This window comes from Podarcis gaigeae (genome assembly GCF_964106915.1).
Source record: "Podarcis gaigeae genome assembly, chromosome: 10".
Classification (NCBI taxonomy): Eukaryota; Metazoa; Chordata; class Lepidosauria; order Squamata; family Lacertidae; genus Podarcis; species Podarcis gaigeae.
This window is the reverse complement of record NC_139686.1, coordinates 40537442-40557915: the sequence shown is the minus strand read 5'-3', so window position 1 is coordinate 40557915 and position 20474 is coordinate 40537442. Positions and strand designations below refer to the sequence as shown.

The following is a 20474-nucleotide window of genomic DNA, read 5'->3' as shown; positions in this document are numbered from 1 at the left end:
CACTGCTGTCAAGTAAATTATAGTCATTTTAAAAAGGGATGAACCCACACAGACATTTTACTATTGTATTGCTGTTTTGAATGCATTTTTCCAGCTGATATTATGTATGTGCCTAGGTTCTCAAACCCTTGGCACTTGTGTGCTTGCAAAGCCAGAAGTCCACAGAGAAAGACGAAAGACTTTGTAGTCTCCAGTCCCTGCCATTCAGCTTGCACAGGTCCTGCAGTGTGAATAGGGGCAGTGATTAATATGTGCAGGATGAGGTCACAGCACATGTTGATTGCAAGAATTACATGTGCATTGAATGTGCTGATACACACACACACACACACACACACACCTTCAAAACTGCAAAAAAGACACTACCTCTGTTTGATCTGTAGGTCCAAAAAGTCACAAAAGAATTGGTAGAATTTTCCAGTCTGATCCCTGGCTCCCTATATAACTTCACAGTTAAAACTGAAAAAGAAGGATATAAAGACAGCCTTTCTGTGAGCATACAAATAGAGACAGGTAAGACTGACAAAATTCTGCTTGTAAAATATACCGCCGCTGCAAACATCACTTTTGTTATCCTGATACACCAAAGGGCTAATCCTTTAAAAAAAGAAGATTTCTGTGTAATGGGTAAATTGAAAATGATAAATGCTTTCTCGTTTATATATTTTTAATAGGGCATACTGGAATGTGTGTATATAAATATAGCGGTGAAGCCGTCTCTGTTTGCACCTTGTATAAGAGTCTTAAGATGAAGTGAGGGTCAAGACTCCAAACATTCAATTGTGCATAGGCAGTTTCTGGGTAAAATATTATTTCCATGCAATAGCAAAGTAGGAAATCTGCTGAAGTGCATATACAAAATTACAAGGACATGTATAATTATTAGAGATTGAAAAAGTTAATTGTTTATTTCTGCCTTTTGTACAACTGTAAAAAAGTGGTAACCTCTTGCAGAAACATCAAGACTGATATTGTTTCCTACCTTTGATGCACCTTATCTGTTCTCAGAAGGCAGAGAATCAAATCCTATTATTTTATGTAAGGAGTTATTTATGGAAAATTGGACTTGGCCATCTATTCCAACTTCAGGCTGCCAGGCACAAAATCCTATCCATTAAGCATTGTTAATAATTTCGTATTCACTTCCTCTTAAGAACCTCCATGGATGGAGATAATAATTGTTGGCTTACCAATATATGCTTGAATTGCTAATTTTCAACATACTAATCTTTGTTGATAGTGCCAAGCTCAGTTAAGTATATGAATTTCAGTGAAGACTCTGAGTCAATAACTCTTACCTGGCCACCAGCACTGGGTATATTTGATGGATACATCATTACATTGGCTTGCAAAAACTACAGCAAAGAAGAAAAGCTTTCTTCAGATATAAGGTATTGTATAAAGATAACACATTACTTTCTAGCTACAGTATGATTAGACAATGTTTTTCTTAATTGTATTTTTCTTAATTATGCAGGAAGTACAAATTTGATGGCCTTTCCTCAGGCACGGAATACTTTATTAAAATAGTTACTAAGAACAGATTAAAGAGAAGCTTCCCCACCACTTTAAAAATCAGCACTTGTAAGTTTATTTTATGCTTTGTATTCTGGATTTTCAAACTATGTCCATGCAGTCATTTGTAATTTAAGAGCATAAAATTGAGGGCACTTCACTACAGATGCAGTATCTACATGTGAGGGATGTATCTAATTGTTTGCAGTTTTTGATACATGATGCAAAGCTATCCCGCAAAATGGTGATTAAATGATTAATTAATGGTGGCATTAAAATCCCTTAGTAAATAAATAAAGCACCAAGGACTCAAGACAGCCCTGCTTTCTCTCCCTCCTAATCTGCACATACGCAGGCAGCACAATAGACTAATAATAATAATAATAATAATAATAATAATAATAATGTGCCACCCATCTGTGTGGATTATCCCAGACACTCTGGGCAGCTTCCAACAAAGTATTGAAAGACAAAAAACATCAAACATTCAAAACCTCCCTGTACAGGCCTGCCCTCAGGTGTCTTCTAAAAGTCAGAAAGTTGGGAGGGTGTTCCACACTCCAAGCACTACTACCGAAAAGGTCCTCTTCCTAGTTCCATGTAACCTCGTTTCTCTCAATGAGGGAACCACCCTCAGAGCTGGATCTCAATGTCTGGGCTGAATGCTGTGGGTGGAGACTCAATGGGTTGAGTGGGAGGTTCATATCCCCATCCAGTCTCAATGCAAGTTAGCTGTTCTCCAGAGAATGAGTATTAAGTGAAAGGAGAGGCCTAGCTAGAGATCCATGCAGATCTTGTTAGCATTTCACTCCTCCGTTGCTGGATGTGTGATTGTTACATCACATGTCAGTGTTTACTTTCTAGACTTGGAAAGTGTGAGAATGGAAGTCAGTCTTATCTCTCCTCCGCTGTACTGTACTTTTGTACTTTTCTTTCTGTCTTGGAGAAGAAGTGAAAGGACACCATGATTGCTTTGTCCTGTGTATATTGCTTAATAAATACTTAGAATGTTTCTGCTATACTCTGCTGATAGATCGTGCACATGTCTTTTGATATGTGTCGGTGGTGCGCACTGGGACTGATTTGCGAACGTCCCGGGCTGCTCTTCATCAGGAAGATGCCCGGAGAGGTCTGTCTCATTCCGGGCGCTGCATGTGCCCCCCAGGCTTGTTCTGACAGATCTCCCATTCACCTTGACAATTATTCGCACTGCCTGTGTGTACAGGTGTGTCACAGAGCTCACTCTTGTGTAGCTGTTTATTTGGTTCTAATTCAAACCAGCCCCAACTTTGTGCCTGCTATTTACAGTAGGAGGAAAGAGTAGAATGTACTCAATTAACATACAGGGGTTCTCCATGGGCAGGTTCTTCACCAGCTGTAGACTGGGATCATGCCTTGAATCCCAAGGATAAGCTAGCTAAAACAGTGGTAAGGATCCTTTGACACTCCCAAGGATTACTCAGCTCCAGCTCCCATCATCCCTGACCATTGACCGCACTTGGTAGGGGCTGATGGGATTTGCAGTCCGGCAGCATCTAGAGGGCAACTCTCCGCTTGCCTGAGTTACAGAGAGGCATGCACCTCATAATTCTTATCCAAGATCTGAGAACAGATAATCCGGCTGTACTCTCTAAAGACCGTGAGAGAGGAACCCAGGAAAGTAAAAAATAAATAAAAATCCATGAAAGATTGAATTGACCTCTTGGCCCTCAGAACCATAAATCAACACATCTTTATATTCTGGCACAGCCATGATTCATACCAAAACTGAATTGGAGAAGAGGTCACATTCCCTAGCAACTGTCCTTACTTCCTTGCACGTTCAGAACTGCAAATTTAAAGGAGACTATTATAATTTTTAAATTTTTTATCTCTTTCATGTTATCTCTTTTTGATCCAGGTCCCGATCCACCCTTAGATTTACAGGCATTTGGAATAGAAGAGAACACAGTTTACTTGTCATGGGAATTGCCCAACGGAAGCTTTGATCATTTTGAGGTAAGAAAAATAGTGTGTAATTATTATTTTTATTGACTTTATCTCTCCCCCCCCCCCATTCACCTAGGTTGACAGTCACAGTGGAGGTTCTGCCTGTGTGCAGAAAACAAAGCAAAATACATAGGCAACACACACAAAACAAAATACACGTACTTGCCCTAATCCATGTATTCTTCCCCAGTATGGAAAAAGGCATCTTGAGGTGATGATATATAAAGGGGAAAAAATGTCCCAAGAGAAAGAGATAAGTAGTTTCTTTTCCCATACTCTCACCATCCACTGTAGCCTCAGTGGCTGTATTGTATAAAACAAACACAAATATCTCCTTCTGCCTCCTTTGACGTGGCAAAGCAAGAAAAAAACACCAACCACAAATCTATTTTGTTATTCATCCTAGAATATTTTATGAATTTTAATGTGTGTGTGTTTTTTTAATATGTACATGTGTGGAAATTACAAACTCCAGATTGTTTGTGCTTTTGTATAGATGTTCTTGTGGAAAGAAAATGTCATTTAATATGGATCATAATGACATCACATTATTGTCTGACATACCGCAGAGCAACCAGCCATGTTAGAGCAGTCCTTCTGAATAAATGAGATTAAGTGTGAAATATTAATAAGGGAGGCTTTGGAAGAGCGGTTGCCTAGCAAAGTGCCCAGCACAAATAGGATCATTTTACTAGTCATTTAACATTAATCAGCCCAGCTCATCCAATTTTCATTACACACTTAGGAATTAATGGCATGAAAACAATACAAAAAAAGCAGCTTTAGTCATTTGTTTCCCTTTATATCCCTATTTTTAGTTCATTACTTTCCATTTAGTATTTTGTATTCAGTTATAATTTGCAAGTGTACTTACCTGACTTTAAGTTTGAACCCTCACTCTGGGTGCCCACGTATCTATTGGGACAGATCCTCCTTCTGCCCAGAAATCCTGTATCTCTAGAACTGTGATTTTAGTTTCTTACTCACTTTCTTGACTGACCTGAAGCAGTCAGCCTGGGCATTTCACAGCCCTGTGACTGATGAGCAATCCTGCACACTAGATCCTGGCACAGAGGTGCAAATGGGACTGGTATAAAACTATGTCAGATCCTGAGTCAGTTCAGAAGCCTAGGGGGAGGGGATGCCTGCTGTGCTGGCCCAAGACCAGCAGAGCAGGAATTAAGTACACAACAACCCAAAATGCAGAGAGTCAACCCCTAATTGGGTGTGTGCGCACTGTAAGGCCTTGGGAAAAGACCAGCACAGGAATGGAAACACATGGGGGGGGGTGCTCCCCAGCTACATCCACCCCAGTCAAACAGCCACATGCAACAACAGTGTGTCACAAGTAAACAAATGCACACAAAGATCATAAGAATTGCAATCACTTATACAGGCTGTTGCAACCCCCCTTGCTCCCTAAGAACACACAGCACACCTAGGGAGATGAGAGAGGATGACTTATTGAGAGCATGTTGCACAATGGTGAAAGCCACAGTGCAAAGCAAGAATGGGCTGGGCACAGTGGTGGAAGAAGGGGGTGCAGTCGAGGTGGTCCACCCTGGGTGTCATCCCTGTGTGTGTGGGCGTGATATTTGGCGTACCACCTGGCTCCGAAGCCTGCTGCCTACCCCAAGCTGTCCGGGGAAGGGGGGAGCTGTGCTGCTTTGCCGGCGGCCTTCCCCCTTTGTTTTGACAGCTCGGGACTCCACTGCCTCCCCCCCCCCCGAGCTGTAGGGTGGCTGAGTGGGAGGACGCAGGCAGACTCCTCAGAGGCCCCTCGGGCAGCTGGCCCTGCCCCCATGAACGGTTGGCCCCGCCCCTGGGTGCAGGGCATGTGTGTTGCCCCAGGTGCCTAATCGGCTTGCACTGCCACTGGCTGGGCATACACAAGTGCCCTTATCAGCTCACCTGAGAAAAAGTCATCAGCGGTAGAAGCAGTCCTAGAGACAGGCCACAGGCATCATTCACTTCCCCTTTTCTCTTAGGCCTGGAGTGTTGTTCAAATATTGCCATAATGGGACTCCATTACTTCTGTCAAAAGAAAAGTGGAACTGAATCCAAATGTATTCTCCTCTCCTTGGCAAGAAAACTGCTATAGGATATAGTTTTTATAGCATTGTGTGAACTCTTCTGGTTTTCCACATATGCAGACTCAGATAATGCAGGGATTCATCATCACCATTTTAAAAAAACCAAATGTGGATAGTTTACAAAATTACCACAATGTTACTAAACTACTAAAATGTTACTTAATGGCTATAACGTGACGCTAGCACAATGGCACGAATGTGTACATCTTTCACTGTGTTTTAAATACTATTGGTGGGTGCTGATGCTGCCTTGATGACTGACTCCCTAAATTATATTAGATTACTTGGGATATAATCTCTACATGCGCTTTTCTTCTCTAGCTTTCCCATGGTTTGGCAACAAGCGTTGGTTTTCTTCATACGACTGCAGTTCCTGTTGGCAGGGCTGTAGTGGAAAATCTGATGCCTGGCGTGGAATACGTTTTTCAAGTAAAGACCATTAAAGGAAAAGACTTTAGCGTGGCTGTAGAGAGAAAATTCACTACAAGTAATTTCCTGAGAAATAATTTATATTCTCCCCTCCCCAAATGCAGTGTAAATATGTTTGAACAGCAGTACAGAGAATATTGGAATATGATGTGAGACACTGGGCTGGTTCAGCATGTCATGCTGGTTCAGATGCCATGGTTTAGCACTAGATGAACAAACCTCAGCAAACCCAAACAAAGCATTGGGGTCATGTGCTTCCTGTTCCCCGCCTCTTCCTGCAAAGCCCAGGAGAGAACTTCTACTGACATTACTTCCGGTTTCAATTAATTTCAACTTAGTTGTATGTAAGAACCAGGAATCCTGGTTTAAAACAAATAATCATTAAACAAAACAGTGTGACAACCACTGGTATAATTTCAGTATTTTCTACTAACCACCTCTATGGGTACAAATGCCATTTGTTTATAATTCTGCCCTGTGTGAAATGGACAAAAAGCCAATTGTGCGCTTCAGTTTTTATTTTAAACTTCCAGTAGTTTAGCCAAATTTTGTATTCAATTAATTTATTGTAGGCCACAACCCTGAAGCAAATTTGTTGCAAATAACCCTACAGCCATTGAGCAAGACCTACCACCATATACATGAGGGAAATCTGCTGGTAGTATTAGCTTGTGTGTTCACGCTGTTAAATTGAATTATGTCCACCATTGTTTCATTATGTTTCATTGGTTATGGTTATTTCCCCATCATACATTGGAATATTGTGTTTGTTTTCCTGATTATAATACTAGTGCTTCTGTCCCAATTTTCTGATGTTCCTTTCATACTGTGATACTTGTTGTGTTACAAAACTATAGCTTTTTGACAGATATGCTAACCAGATAACCACCAGATGGTTGATAAGTACCACTGAAGGATAGCGACTTACCCAAGGTCACACCATGACAGTGCTCAGGTGTAATAGCAAACCATGGTTTGGAGCTATGCTTTGAATTCTGCCTTTACTTACTCCCCTCTGTTGCATGTGGCAGTTCCATGATAAGACCCTAGTTTGCTTTAGATTGTGGAATCTTGCAGCTCCAGGTCAGGAAACTAATTTGTCTCAAACTAGGAGGGGACATCTCATGTCAAGGGGGAGGTGGAAAAAGCTGGAGGAGAGGGGAAGCTGGTGCACATTAGGCCATTGGCATCACAGCTGAATGTAGCCAATGTATATCTGATTTAGGAATTGAACTTAGTTCCATTAGGTACAAGTTTTAAAATGTTGTTCGGTTGACTGATAAACTAAATAGGTGTCTATCAAACATAACTGGTCATCAGCTGCCAGCCTGTGTTACTTAAAATGGATTTTTTAATAGCACCAGGTTCAAAGGTGTTGCTTATTTAATCTTTTTTGCCTTATACGTATAATCTATTTTCTTTCATTTTAATCAGAACCAATGAAGATATGTGGTCTAACCTTAACACTGGTAAATACTTCGTCTGCTACATTAACATGGAATCCCAAGAAGACCAACTTTACCCATTATAAAGCGTCTGTATCAAACAGTACATTCACAAAGGAATATACTATTTTAGGAACTCGGACACATTACACCATTACAGATCTGACTGCTGGTGGGATTTATAATTTCACACTGCAAAGAGTAAAAGGGAGTGTTGAAAGTCCAGTTGCCTTTACTGAAATCACTGCAGGTTTGTAGTTTTCTCTGCTGCTATATTTATTTATTAAGGGTCCAATAAATATTTATGCACACTGCAGCCCATTTTTAAGGTTTTCACCCTCTGTGGCTTTGTGACAACATGGGCTGCTTCACTTTTTAAAGCTGCAATCATACACTTACCTGGGAATAAGTCCCAGTGAACTGTGTAGACATGTAAGATTGCTGAATTTGGGCATTTACTCATATCAGAAAACGTTGCACATGCAGAGTGAGATGGTCCTGCAAAAATATCCCTGATGTAGGATGGAAAAAAGGTGGAATTTGTTAAAGAGCTTAGGAACTCAGCAGCACATATAAAACTGGCCTACTCTAAGGACTGACCCATTGGTTTCAGTGGCAAAAGAGATCTGTGCATTTGAGTCTATGTGAACTCAGGCTAGGAATAGACTTCTGAATTTTTACACAGCCTGAAGTTGAATACTTTTTAAGTATTCAGATCATGAGTGCTTTCTTTGTAGCTGTAATCCAGGCAGAGTATTTTAGAAGAGAAACTCCAGTTCAAGCCCATACCTGATTTGTTTTCCACTGGTCAGGTTTCACGCTTGATTTAAGTACGAGTGCTGTAAATGCCTTCGGCAGTACCTGCTGTTTTCATGCTCAAATGAAAAAAATGACAGTAACTTTTCCCTTTGTTTTATTCAGCTTAAGAAAGAAAGTAAGGAATCACAGGTATTTGTGTTTAGTAATAATATAATAATCGTTTGTTTTATACATATAGCGCATTTGTTCATGTTTGTGAACAGATTATGCAGAATTTTGAGATTTGCAAATTTCCAGATTTTGCTCCTCTGTTCACCACACAAAGACAGGTGACTTGTGAATAACTGGGGCTGTGGTCTACTTAAGGGTTGCTCTTTTGTGTGTGTGTGTGTGTGTGTGTGTGTGTGTGTGTGTACATAATAAGTACATTTCAAGGGAAAAAAATAATGAATAAATGAATTTTCTTTAAGAGCCGGAAAAGCCACAGAAACTAAGAGTCTTCAACGTGTCGACACATTCCTTCTCTCTACATTGGAGGCTGCCGCATGGATATGTGGAAAGGTTTCATGTGGTTCTCACACCTCCTCATGGCTTTGTTTCTATCCGAGATGTGGGAGGTGGGGAGTATCAGGTATGTGGGGGCTTTTGTTTTGTAGTGCTTGGATAGTCAGCAATTGTTCATTTGCTCTGCTGATAGGAAAAATTGGCCAAGCATGACGTTCTCTCTATTTAAGCTTTTAAACCTTAGATGAGAATTCAAAAGTACACATGCCAAATTTGTGAGAGCAAATTTCAACATCTATGGTTTGTTGCCTTAACAACAGTTATAATACTTTTACGAAGTCCGCCGCAGACATCCAGCCAGTCATTTAAGGGTTCATGAATAGTTTAACAAAGGCAGGGCAGAGCTATTGAGTAATACAGGCTCATTAATTGTGTACTTGCCAGGAAGATCTAGACTTAAATCATTAATGCCAGGCAACATTTCCCTCTTAAGCTATCACAAAGTTATAGGAGCATTGTTTGATTCCTGTATTTGAAATATATATATATCATTACCATGGTTTTTCATGTTATTTTGCTTCTGTTTTTTATTGGAGCTTCAAAGGCACAGGTACTTCATAAGAATGCTAACTAATGGTTTTGGTGGGTTATGTTTTAAACTGACAGCTCAACAAGTTTTTTTTCCCTAGGATGCCTCAGCAAAGATGAACAGAATATTCTAGTGTTTTTAGCTGCAAGATACTAACCTGGGAATTCTGCAGAATCCTAGAATGCAGTAAACAGAGCCTCTGTGATGAGTTGTTCTTTGGCAGAAGAATCTTGTGCTCTTTGAGTGTTACCTTTTCACACCTTTTAACAGGCAACTTTCATATTGCAATAATGTGAAAAGTATATTTAAAGAAAAGTATTTAAATATGATGTGTGTTGTGAATCTTTGTAATATGAATGCCACTTATTTAATGTTTGCTTTTGTTTAAATTGTAAGCTGTAGTTCTAACTGGGTTAATTTATTATTTTAGGCTGATATTTCTAGCACTACTCCTGGAACATTGTACAATGTGACTGTTTCTTCAGTTACTTCTTCGGTGTACAGCTCACCTGTCAGCAAAACAGTGACAACTAATGTAACTAGTGAGTTTATTGTCATATATTGCGCGTGGCTATTTCCTTTAAAGGTCTCACTTACCTTTTAAAATATATATCACGTGCTATTTTGAAGATTACAGTACGTTCTTTCTATTAGTGTCTGTTCATTTCTGTGTTAAACTGTTTGAGAAAGCTATCATTTCTTAAGCAAATGGTTCATGTGTTTGAAAGAGATACATGTCTGAAAAATCAACAGTAATTTGGCATTATTTATAATAAGTACTCCTGGATCAGATAAGCAGCTTCCTTTCATATGATTTCTTGGGGGATTCCACTTCCAAAAAATCTGTAGTGTTTAAAGTGCAGAAGCCCGGTGCTAAGGAAGCTTTAATAATGTGTGCGAAAAACTAAACTGGCATCAAGATCTATTTTGTCTATGACTATTGCAGCATTCCATTTTTTGAATTCTTATGGAAAGAATGCACTTGGTGTTCCAAAAGGCATTTTATCATCTTTCATAATACTTCTAAAGAAAGCCAACTTCATACTATCTGCACTTTAAGAACTCAAAGACATCTTTGCTGGCGAATTCTTTCGTTATTATGCACTAGCAGCAGAGGTATACACGCACAACTTAATTAAAAGTCTGTCCTTCATACAGATCCAGGACCTCCTGTTTTCCTTGCGGGGGAAAGAGTTGGATCTGCAGGAATTCTTCTCTCTTGGAACACACCACCACATCCAAATGGGAGGATTATATCCTACATTGTTAAATATAAAGAAGTCTGCCCTTGGCTGCAAAATACTTATACTCAGGTTACAACAAAGCCAGACAGTTTGGAAGTCCTTCTCACCAATCTTAACCCTGGAACAACTTATGAGATTCAGGTACGTGTTTGGTTGTTTTCTGCCTGCTTGCTTGTTACTTGCAAAGTGTGAATTAAAATATAGTTTTTATTGTGTGTAACAGTAGGATAAAAAAGATACCATATTAACCCACTGTTTTACCTTCTCATTGCACACCTGATATGCACAAAGGAAAGCATGACTTTTGCATTTTGCCTTCTTGTTGCTTCATCTCTGTTCATTCATTATTCATGGCCAATTAATTGATAGATATGAAGTTCTTTACTTCAAAATACAAAGCCTAGTTCTATTATACATACAGCACATGATCATTGCAACATTAATGAAAATCAGGTTACAGGGGGTTTAATCTTAAGAAAATGGAAGCAATTTACTGTTTTGCAATTCCTTTTTATTTCATGTTATGCCACAGTGGTTAATTCATTTTGTTCAGAGGATTTTGTTTTTAAAAAAAGGATCCAAAATATTTTATGACTTAAAAAACAGATGGCTTATTATTAACGTTTTATGATTTAAAAGCCTAGTTAACTTGAACTACTGCAAACCAGAGATTGCTTTAAAATGATCACTTTCAATTTTAAGAGGTTTTGGGGGAAAATAATTATGTCAGTTATTGAATGATAGCTCTTTGAATTGTACATTGATAAAAAACAACAACATACATATACAGGTTTGACTCCAAAGAAATGCACTCATCTTCCTCATTGCCACCCCTTGCAACCCACCAAAAGCCAAGCAAATAATAATAATTATTATTATTAATAATAATAATAATAATAATAATAATAATAATATATTATTATTTATACCCCATCTATCTGGCTGGGTTTCCCCAGCCACTCTGGGTGGCTTCAAGCAAAATATTAAAATACAATAATTTATCAAATATTAAAAGCTTCCCTAAACATTCTGTAGAACGCTTTGGGAGAGAGCACTGGGAGGTGGGAATTGGCAGAAAAAATGAGGCCCCCTTGCTTGAGCAGAACAGTCTTCTCTTCTTTCACAAGGTTTGTGTCTAAGCCATAGTGGAGATTAGTGAATACTTTTGCTTTTTAAACAGAATGATATTATTTATGTTTTAACAAACCAAATGCTATATCCTTCCTTCCTTCCTTCCTTCCTTCCTTCCTTCCTTCCTTCCTTCCTTCCTCCCTTCCTCTCCCTCATCAATTTTATTCCAACTGGATTTTGACAACAGATTTAACTTTTTAGTGTTTCCATTCATGGATCCCACGTGATCACATCTCCTGTTGTGATCTAACAATCAGCATCCTATAACAATATTTCACACTTTATGAATAGGGCAAACGAAATTTCCTTCCTCTGAAGAGCCTTAAATTGTACCATTAACCATTCTCCTTGCAAAATGCGAATATGGCTGTAATATAAGCACTGTAAAGATCAAAGGTTAACCCCATTTCCTTTTATCGCTCAGCTGAGAGCATTTGCTGTCTCTCTTCTTTAAAGTAAATCTCTTATTCCATGAAAAATAAGTCTCCTAGTACCCATCATTTCAGCACACATTGCTGAATTTATTCTTTCATTATTTCAGGGTGTTGGTGCTATGAAAGCTTGGGTTCATCACAAATGCGCTTGGATTTCTCCATTCTGTTCTATGGCAGCTCTCATTTATACCTGGAAGAGATTATTTTTTGTATGTTTAAGTTTAGGAAATTCATGTGTCTATGGAGCTGGAGCTGGCCTGTTGAGCCTGGCTTGGCTCAAGGGGTCAGAGACACCTGTACCACTGAAACTGTGTTTGCAGAGGCTGCAATTACAGCTGAGGTTTTTGGAAGGCCAAGGCTGATGTTTAATCATGCCATACTCGTGACCCACTCGCAATGCCCAGTCAGGCTCTTAAGATATGCCATAACTCTAACAATGCACCTAAGAATTAGTTAATATGAGTTTCCACATGTATGTTTAGACTTTAGGTAGATTCAGATGACACAGAGCCACTTTGAGTTCATTTCCACATAGTGAACCAGTTATCTGTAGTTCTACTACAGTCTTGTAATTGCACAGCAATGTGGACTTGGCAGTGGTGTAGAAATGAGAGCTTGGATGGTCACCTCAAACATCTGGCTTTGAAAATGAATGTGTTTGCACAGCCTATAAGATGCACCATTGGCCATCACATAGAACTGTATATTGGATTAAAACATATTTGGTCTCTTTCTGTATATGTTCTATTTTTATTATGTCACTTTGAGGATGCAAACAGAAATTTGCCTTCTCCCCCCCCCCCCAAATTTATGTCATTTTGCGTCTTAACCGGTCCCGATTTCTGTTGTCTGTTCTTATGGAATCCTGTTCTGCCTCTGATCTTTGTCTTGTTGCTTTTGGATATTTTCTGTCTCTGCTGTTCACTTTTTGAGATGAGGTGGCCCAAACTGAAAACCAATGCCAGTTCAAGGTTGGTGCATAGCATTGTTTTCTTGTTTTGTTTCTTAAATTATGACAGTTTATAAAATTACACATGGCATGGAGAAATTCCTTAGCACTAGAACTTGTGGATATTCAGTGAAGCTGAATGTTGGAAAATCCAGGAGAGATAAAAGAGAGTTCTTCTTCATGAAGCATGTAGTTAAACGATGGCTCTCACTCCCACAGGAGGCTGTGATGGCCACCAACTTAGATGGCTTTAAAAGAGGATCATAGAAATTCAGGGAGGAGATACAGATGCTAGCTATCAACTAGCCATGATAGCTATGCCAGCATTGGAAGTAATGCTTCTGAATACCAGATACTGGAAACCACAGGAGAGGATAGTGTTCTTGTTATGTACTAAGCTTGGATCCTAGAACAATAGGCAAGTAGGATCCTAGAATACAACAACTGATTGGCTTGCGGGAGAAGACCAATCAGGCTCCAGGAGGAAGTCAATCAACCTATTAGGCTGGTAGGATTGTAGAATGCAACAACTGTTTGGCCTGCAGGGAAAGACCAATCAGGCTCCAGGAGGGAAGCAGAATCAGCCAATCAGATGGGACTCATTGTGTAAACAATGTATATAAAAGCCTGAGGTTTGGGGGGCAATTAAATCACTGTTTTACAAGCTGCAATAAAGAGCATGAAATCACTACAGGACTCCGAGTATACTTCAGTTCTTGTGTTCATGTCCTGCTTGAGGCTTTTGTACAGACATCTGCGTGGCTACTGGGAGGACAGGATGTCAGACTAGATGGGCCACTGGCCTAACCTAGCGGAGTCTCCTTATGTTCATATGTCTGTGTCTCTATGGAATTGACATTGTGAATGATTGGGGCTTGCATTTGCTCCCACTCTGTGCTAATTTACCAGACATTACTCTATTCTTCATACAATTTGTTACTGTGAATTGGCAGTAAATGTTGGAATACTTTGTTTGAACTGGATTTTGATGTGCCTCGTTCCGTGCCAATAAGCATGGGACATCTTTGCCAGGTGACACTGGGGCCCATAGATTACAGCAAAATACTGGGCAAGGTTTTGCCCAGTATCTTGTCTGTGCGATGTGCTCATGGGAAAAAGTTCTCCCATGAGCCCTTTCAAGCGGGAGGTGAAGCCTATATAAGGCTGATTCCTCTGGAGCTCAGAGCCATTTTGCCTTGAGAGCTTCCTGCTCACACACCCTCATGTTTGAGTTTTCACTGAACATTTTTGGGTCACTCATTGACAGGGCCAGATAGATTTTTTCTCTCTCAACCTGATTTGTACCTGGTTGGAGTTTTCTCCATCTCTCTCCTTCAGTGAAATTATGGTCTTCCTTTTTTAAGTGGAAGTGTTGCTTGAATGACGCTGGAAATAGCATTGGGCAGGACCAACATAGTATAGGAGGCCCCCATAAGGGCCTAAGGGGAAGATTGACTATGGCACCTCCAAGCTCAGGTTGGGGTATCTGCCTGGTTGGAATCTGTACCCTGGTCACCCAGTGAGACCTTGTTTGCTTTGCAGTCATGTTATTTGCTGCTCTCCTGGGTCACATAATGTGCCTGCCTGGTCAATCAGGATTAAGCTGTTGAAAGTGAAATTTTAAAACATACAGTCGCCATCCACATCTCTATTCCATTGAAATAAATAGGAGCTATGTGGAGGCTGCAGAGTTTGGAGAAACTAAAAGATAAAGTGCGAGATTGGCTACATTATGCTCAGATTAAAGAGGTTTTTAAGTTGGATAAAAAGATAGGATTCCAGGTGGAAAAATCGAAGTTGGAAACGGAATTGTTAGAACCTAAGACTAAGGTACTTTCAAGAATGTATAACTTGCTGTTAGAATGGAATACACAAGATGAAACGGTCAAATCAGCTATGATAAAATGGGCACAGGACATTGGGTGTAATATTATGTTTGCTGACTGGGAAAGGTTATGGACCACCGGTTTGAAGTTCACGGCATGTAATGCCTTGAAAGAAAATATTATGAAAATGATATATAGGTGGTACATGACCCCAGTCAAGCTTGCAAAAATATACCATTTGTCTGATAATAAGTGCTGGAAATGTAAAGAAACTGAAGGAACGTTCTTTCACCTCTGGTGGACTTGCCCTAGAGTTAAGGCTTTCTGGGAAATGATATATAATGAGTTGAAAAAGGTATTTAAATATACCTTCCCTAAGAAACCAGAGGCCTTCCTTTTAGGCATTGTTGGCCAGAGGGTGTTAAAGAAGGACCGAACATTTTTTATGTATGCAACAACAGCAGCAAGTATACTTGTCGCCAAGCATTGGAAAACTCAAGATTTGCCCACACTGGAAGAATGGCAGATGCAACTGATAGACTACATGGAACTAGCAGAAATGACCGGCAGAATCCGAGACCTGGGAGAGGAGGCAGTGGAAGAGGATTGGAAGAAATTTAAGGACTATTTACAAAAGCATTGCAAATTGTATGAGTGTTAAGAAAGATGCAAGATTGTAAATAATATGGCACCATTAAGCTAGTAGGAAGGAATACGAAGATAAGTGAAATTTAAGAAAAAGATAAATTTTGGATAAATATCATGTTAAAATTAAGCTTTTAAGGTTTGGATAAAAGTATCTAAAATTAGGGACACAATATTGGAAAATTACAAAATAAGAATTGAAACAAGGTGATAAATTGCTGGTTAAAGTTTTATAAATTTGGAACGCAGGAACGAGAGATGCGAGGAAGTCCAAAGAAGCGAAGAAAAGATAGTTATTATATGTTATATGTTATTTTCTTTTTTCTTTTTTTATTGTATTAAGAAAATCTTTAATAAATATTTTTTTAAAAAATAAAAATAAATAGGAGCTATGTAGCATCCTTCACCTGCTCTTGCACAGCTCTTTCTCATTTCAAAGATGCTTGTGCAGGTGAACTTCCCAGTAAATTACATCTACATTTTTACAATATGTTTTTAGCTTGCGGGAATGTATGCTGCCTTGCAATTTATTATTATAATAAACGTATAATTTATTATTAATATTGTTATTTCTTGCTTTAAAATAATTATCCTAACGACACTAATTTGGGTTTATTGCAGGTTGCTGCTGAAAACAGTGCTGGCATTGGAGTATTTAGTGACCCATTTCTCTTTCAAACTGCAGAAAGTGGTAACTTGATTTATGTTATGATTTTTATCTAGCTTATTAGCTTATGATGTCACTATGGAGAGCTTCAGGCCTTGTAAGTCCAGATGTGTAGGTGAAAGTTGGAAGAAAAATTGGGATGCTGACAAGTTAGTCCTGCTTCTCCTATTACTGGTTTTGCAACTTACCGAAAATATTGCCCTTATGCAGCTGAAAATTCTGGATATTTTTACTAGGCTACTAGCATAATTAAGCAAGATGATTTTTTGGAATTTTTGTGCATGTGGGTGGGTGGATTGTTCTGCGAGTGAGAAAGTGAGGGCCTGAGAGAGATTTCAGCTGTGTTTCAGCGAACTGCTTAGAAATACATTGATGAGTCAGTCTCTGGAGCAAACTGGAACAGAGAAATTAGGTTTGGGCACTATAATGAGCTACTTCATCCACCAAGTATAGGCTATCTGGCTAGAATACTCATGTATTAAAATTTGACTGTCACCAAGCTAAAAATGATAATTAAATGTTTTAGTTCTGAAGTCTGTGTAATGTTACATTGTTTTTAAAGCTCCAGGTAAAGTGGTGAATCTCACAGTTGAGGCTTTCAACTATTCTGCTGTAAACCTGATTTGGTTTCTACCTCGGCAGCCAAATGGAAAAATAACCAGTTTCAAAATTAGCGTAAAGCATGCAAGAAGTGGGATAGTTGTGAAAGATGTCTCTGTTAAAGTAGAGGACCTTCTGTCTGGAAGGCTACCAGAATGCAATGTAAGTAAAGTAAAATGTTTTGGTTATGGGTAGACAAGATTTTGACCTATCTGCATTTTTATTTAGAAAGATGTATTTCATGTAAAATAATAATAATCCAAAGGTCTTTACTCATTCAGAAGTTGATACAGTGCTATTGTTTGGAGCTTGATTTGTACTAATCTCTTGGATAACGAGGATGTTTTTTCCCCCTAGAGTGAGTGAATGCTCCATATTGTGATCGAAAGCATGTGGGCCATCTATGCATGTCCCACCTCAAATTTTTCAATCTAGCAGCTACCCTCACAGTATCCCCAAGCTGCTGCTTAAACTGTCCCAAGTTTATAACAGAATTTGGAGATTAAGGCTAAATAGGTTTACATAGATATAACCACCATTGCACTTTATGGCAATTACTTCTGAGTAAACATACATGGGATTGTGCTACAATCATTTATCTACTTACTTGGAAATAAACCCATTGGGTTCAATGAGGAAACGTGTATAGGATTGTGCTGCTAGCATGAGAACCATTTAAAAGGAAATTGCTACCTGGGGCAATGTATACTTTTTACATTATGTTTCCCTTTATGTCTCACACAATCCTTGACCTGCTTTTGAATTTTGTATCAATTCAGGTCACATAACCCAACTCATTGCTCAATCATGGTTGAAAGTTAAAGTCTGTAGTAGCAAGAATCAGACTTCTCATAACTAGAGCCCCAGTTACATTAATCAACATAGTAAGATTACTTCCAGCTAATTAAAAGGTAGAATCGTTCTCTTGTAAAATATAAAATGTTAATGGCTCCAGCAGGTTAAGACCTTGGGTTTACATTTCATTCAAGCAAATGGATTTGCGGCAACACAGTTTCCAAACTTCATGACAAATAAGTTCTACATCAAGAGTGCTGTTTATTCAATCGGTAACGTTGCACCAGTTGTGTTACATATTGTTGTGCAGTTGCAGGCCACATAGATCAATAACATTTATCAATGTGCAACCTAATTTAATATTTTTCCTAACAGAGATGGAGAGTGCTAGAAATAAAATTTGGAAATGCTTCACTAGAAATTGAAGTTTGGTTCTCTCAGGTGTAAAGGTAAAAAAGGTAAAGGGCCCCCGAACGGTTACATCCAGTCAAAGGCGACTATGGGTTTGCGGTGCTCATCTCACTTTCAAGCCAAGGGTGCCGGCGTTTGTCCACAGACAGCTTTCCGGGTCATGTGGCCAGCAGGAGTAAACCACTCCTGGTGCAACAGAACACCGTGACAAAACCAGAGGCGTATGCAGGTCCATTAATAGTAAATTGCAAGTGTTGATGCAGAACTCAGTAATTTGAGCTGCATTGGAGTTGACAAAAGAATAAATGAAAATTACACCAAAAAATGGCAATATGCAGCTAAGGTTTTTATTCTTTACCCTTATTTATAGGGATGCCTAGAGGGTTCTTGGGACGCGGGTGGCACTGTGGGTAAAACCTCAGCGCCTAGGGCTTGCTGATCGCATGGCCGGTGGTTCAAATCCCCGTGGCGGGGTGAGCTCCCGTCTTTCGGTCCCAGCTCCTGCCCACCTAGCAGTTCGAAAGCACCCCTAAGTGCAAGTAGATAAATAGGTACTACTTTATAGTGGGAAGGTAAACAGCGTTTCCATGTGCTGCACTGGTGCTGGCTCGCCAGAGCAGCTTTGTCACGCTGGCCACGTGACCCAGAAGTGTCTCCGGACAGCGCTGCCCCCCGGCCTCTTAAGTGAGATGGGCGCACAACCCTAGAGTCAGACACGACTGGCCCATACGGGCAGGGGTACCTTAACCTTTTTAGAGAGTTCTTAAGGAAAGTTTTTGTTATATTCTTCTTTTGGATGCTTAATTAACATTCCTATTGACTCTGTATCATGTTGTAGGTAGCATGAAACTAATTGTTATTCTTAAGTTATTTTGTCTTTACAGGATAACAGTGAATCGTTTTTGTGGAGCACTACGACTCCCTCAACTACTCCTAGTAAAACTACTATGTTGACCCCAAGTACAGTTGCTCCTAGCAAAATGATCTCTGTCTGGAATGAACCTATCAGTTTTGTTGTGACTAATCTCAGGCCATACACGACTTACCTTTTTGAAGTTTCTGCAGTTACCACTGAAGCAGGTTATATTGACAGTGCAATTGTCAGGACACCAGAATCAGGTATGTATTTTTTAGGAGGGAGATGTCAGCTATAGTGCAGGCAGTCTTCCTGGCTTCACATGCTTACAGAAAAGCCCAACTTGAGAGTGTCTTGGGATTCTCAGGAAGTGTGGGTACCTGAGAAGGCTGCAGAATGCAGACCACGGGAAAGAGAATTTCTAGAACGAAAAAACAACAACATCACTCATGAAACCCCTCTAAAGTTAGGAAGGGATAAAAAAACAACAACCCTCCACTTCATCCATAAGAATTCCATGAAAAACGTATTTGTTTCAGAATTCTTTAGAGAACATGTATGAATTAAGAAATAAGAGCAGTGGCCCATCTGCCTGTGGAAAGCTTGCCGTTTCCTATAAAGAAATATAAAAGGTTTAATTTCTGCAGGCACAACAAACATGGCAATAAAGAACCCACAATTGGGCCCATTTAACAGTCAAAGTAGATAAGATGCTGGAGATCTGTAATTCTTTTAATGCTTCTGAAAAGCAGCCTTTGTACTAGGAGTGGGTTTAACACTTTCACCCAACGTTATTTTTTCTGAACTTCCACCCCGCGGCTGCTATTTGCCTTCTTTGGGATAGCTTATGGGTACTATTTCTACGCTACAAATATCTTCATGTTTTGGTGGCACAGCATATTAACACCTTAGAATGCAGTGAGTTCCTATGAATAAACGAGGACGAGAAATGATTGACCACAATAAAAAAATGGTTCACTGAGTAAGACATGTCTCCTAACTAGAACTGCAGGCCTGCTTGGCCAACTTCAAGATTAACATTTAGGAATAATGCATTAATTTTGGGGAATGCCCTTACAGTTGGCATCAGGATGGCATCATCTTCAATAAGCACCTAAAAATCCTTTGAATTGATGAGAGATTTATTTCCTTTCATTAGCAGCTGTTCTCATTTTGACAGCGAGTGTAATATAAAATATTTGTCCTTTTTTCATGTCCAGCAGTGCCTTTGAATAATGTCGTGTTTGACCTAATCGTTGTCACACTTCAAGCAGCTGAAACATTTTGTCAGCTGTGCAGAAATAGCAATATGTCAGGGATATCACTAACAAAGTGTTCAAGCGAATATTTGAGACAGTTTGAATTCATTCCCAAGATTATTTTTAGCAAATGGTCTGCAACTTTTTTGGCTTTCAACTTTTTTTTAAGGCCTCTAACAATATCTCTTAGTATATCTCTCTTGCTTTTCGACAAATACATATCTATTTTAATTAATCTTATGTGCCTGAATGCCTAGATTTTTTGAACCCAAGGGCTACATACTATGGGCAAACTTCCAGAGGGTGCATAGCAGTGTTGAGTGGGGTGAGAGGT

At 39.4% G+C, this 20474-nt stretch overlaps 1 protein-coding gene and 1 long non-coding RNA gene across 2 annotated transcripts in view; one reads left to right on the top strand and one right to left on the bottom strand.

Moving 5' to 3' along the window:
• PTPRQ (protein tyrosine phosphatase receptor type Q) overlaps window positions 1-20474 on the top strand; it is a 110315-nt gene that overhangs the window by 11344 nt on the left and 78497 nt on the right. The window contains exons 13-24 of the mRNA XM_083698846.1: window positions 384-513; window positions 1241-1391; window positions 1478-1584; window positions 3416-3513; window positions 5919-6084; window positions 7461-7721; window positions 8701-8861; window positions 9754-9865; window positions 10482-10708; window positions 16174-16243; window positions 16782-16981; window positions 18910-19144. Of these exons, the coding sequence (XP_083554972.1) occupies window positions 384-513; window positions 1241-1391; window positions 1478-1584; window positions 3416-3513; window positions 5919-6084; window positions 7461-7721; window positions 8701-8861; window positions 9754-9865; window positions 10482-10708; window positions 16174-16243; window positions 16782-16981; window positions 18910-19144 (1918 nt within the window). The remainder of the gene's footprint in view (window positions 1-383; window positions 514-1240; window positions 1392-1477; window positions 1585-3415; window positions 3514-5918; window positions 6085-7460; window positions 7722-8700; window positions 8862-9753; window positions 9866-10481; window positions 10709-16173; window positions 16244-16781; window positions 16982-18909; window positions 19145-20474) is intronic.
• Window positions 29-19106, bottom strand: LOC310825721. Its single transcript, XR_014555484.1, has 5 exons — window positions 19072-19106; window positions 5416-5538; window positions 1299-1355; window positions 367-459; window positions 29-220 (listed from the first exon to the last, which is right to left on the bottom strand). It is a non-coding gene; the product is annotated as an uncharacterized lncRNA (long non-coding RNA).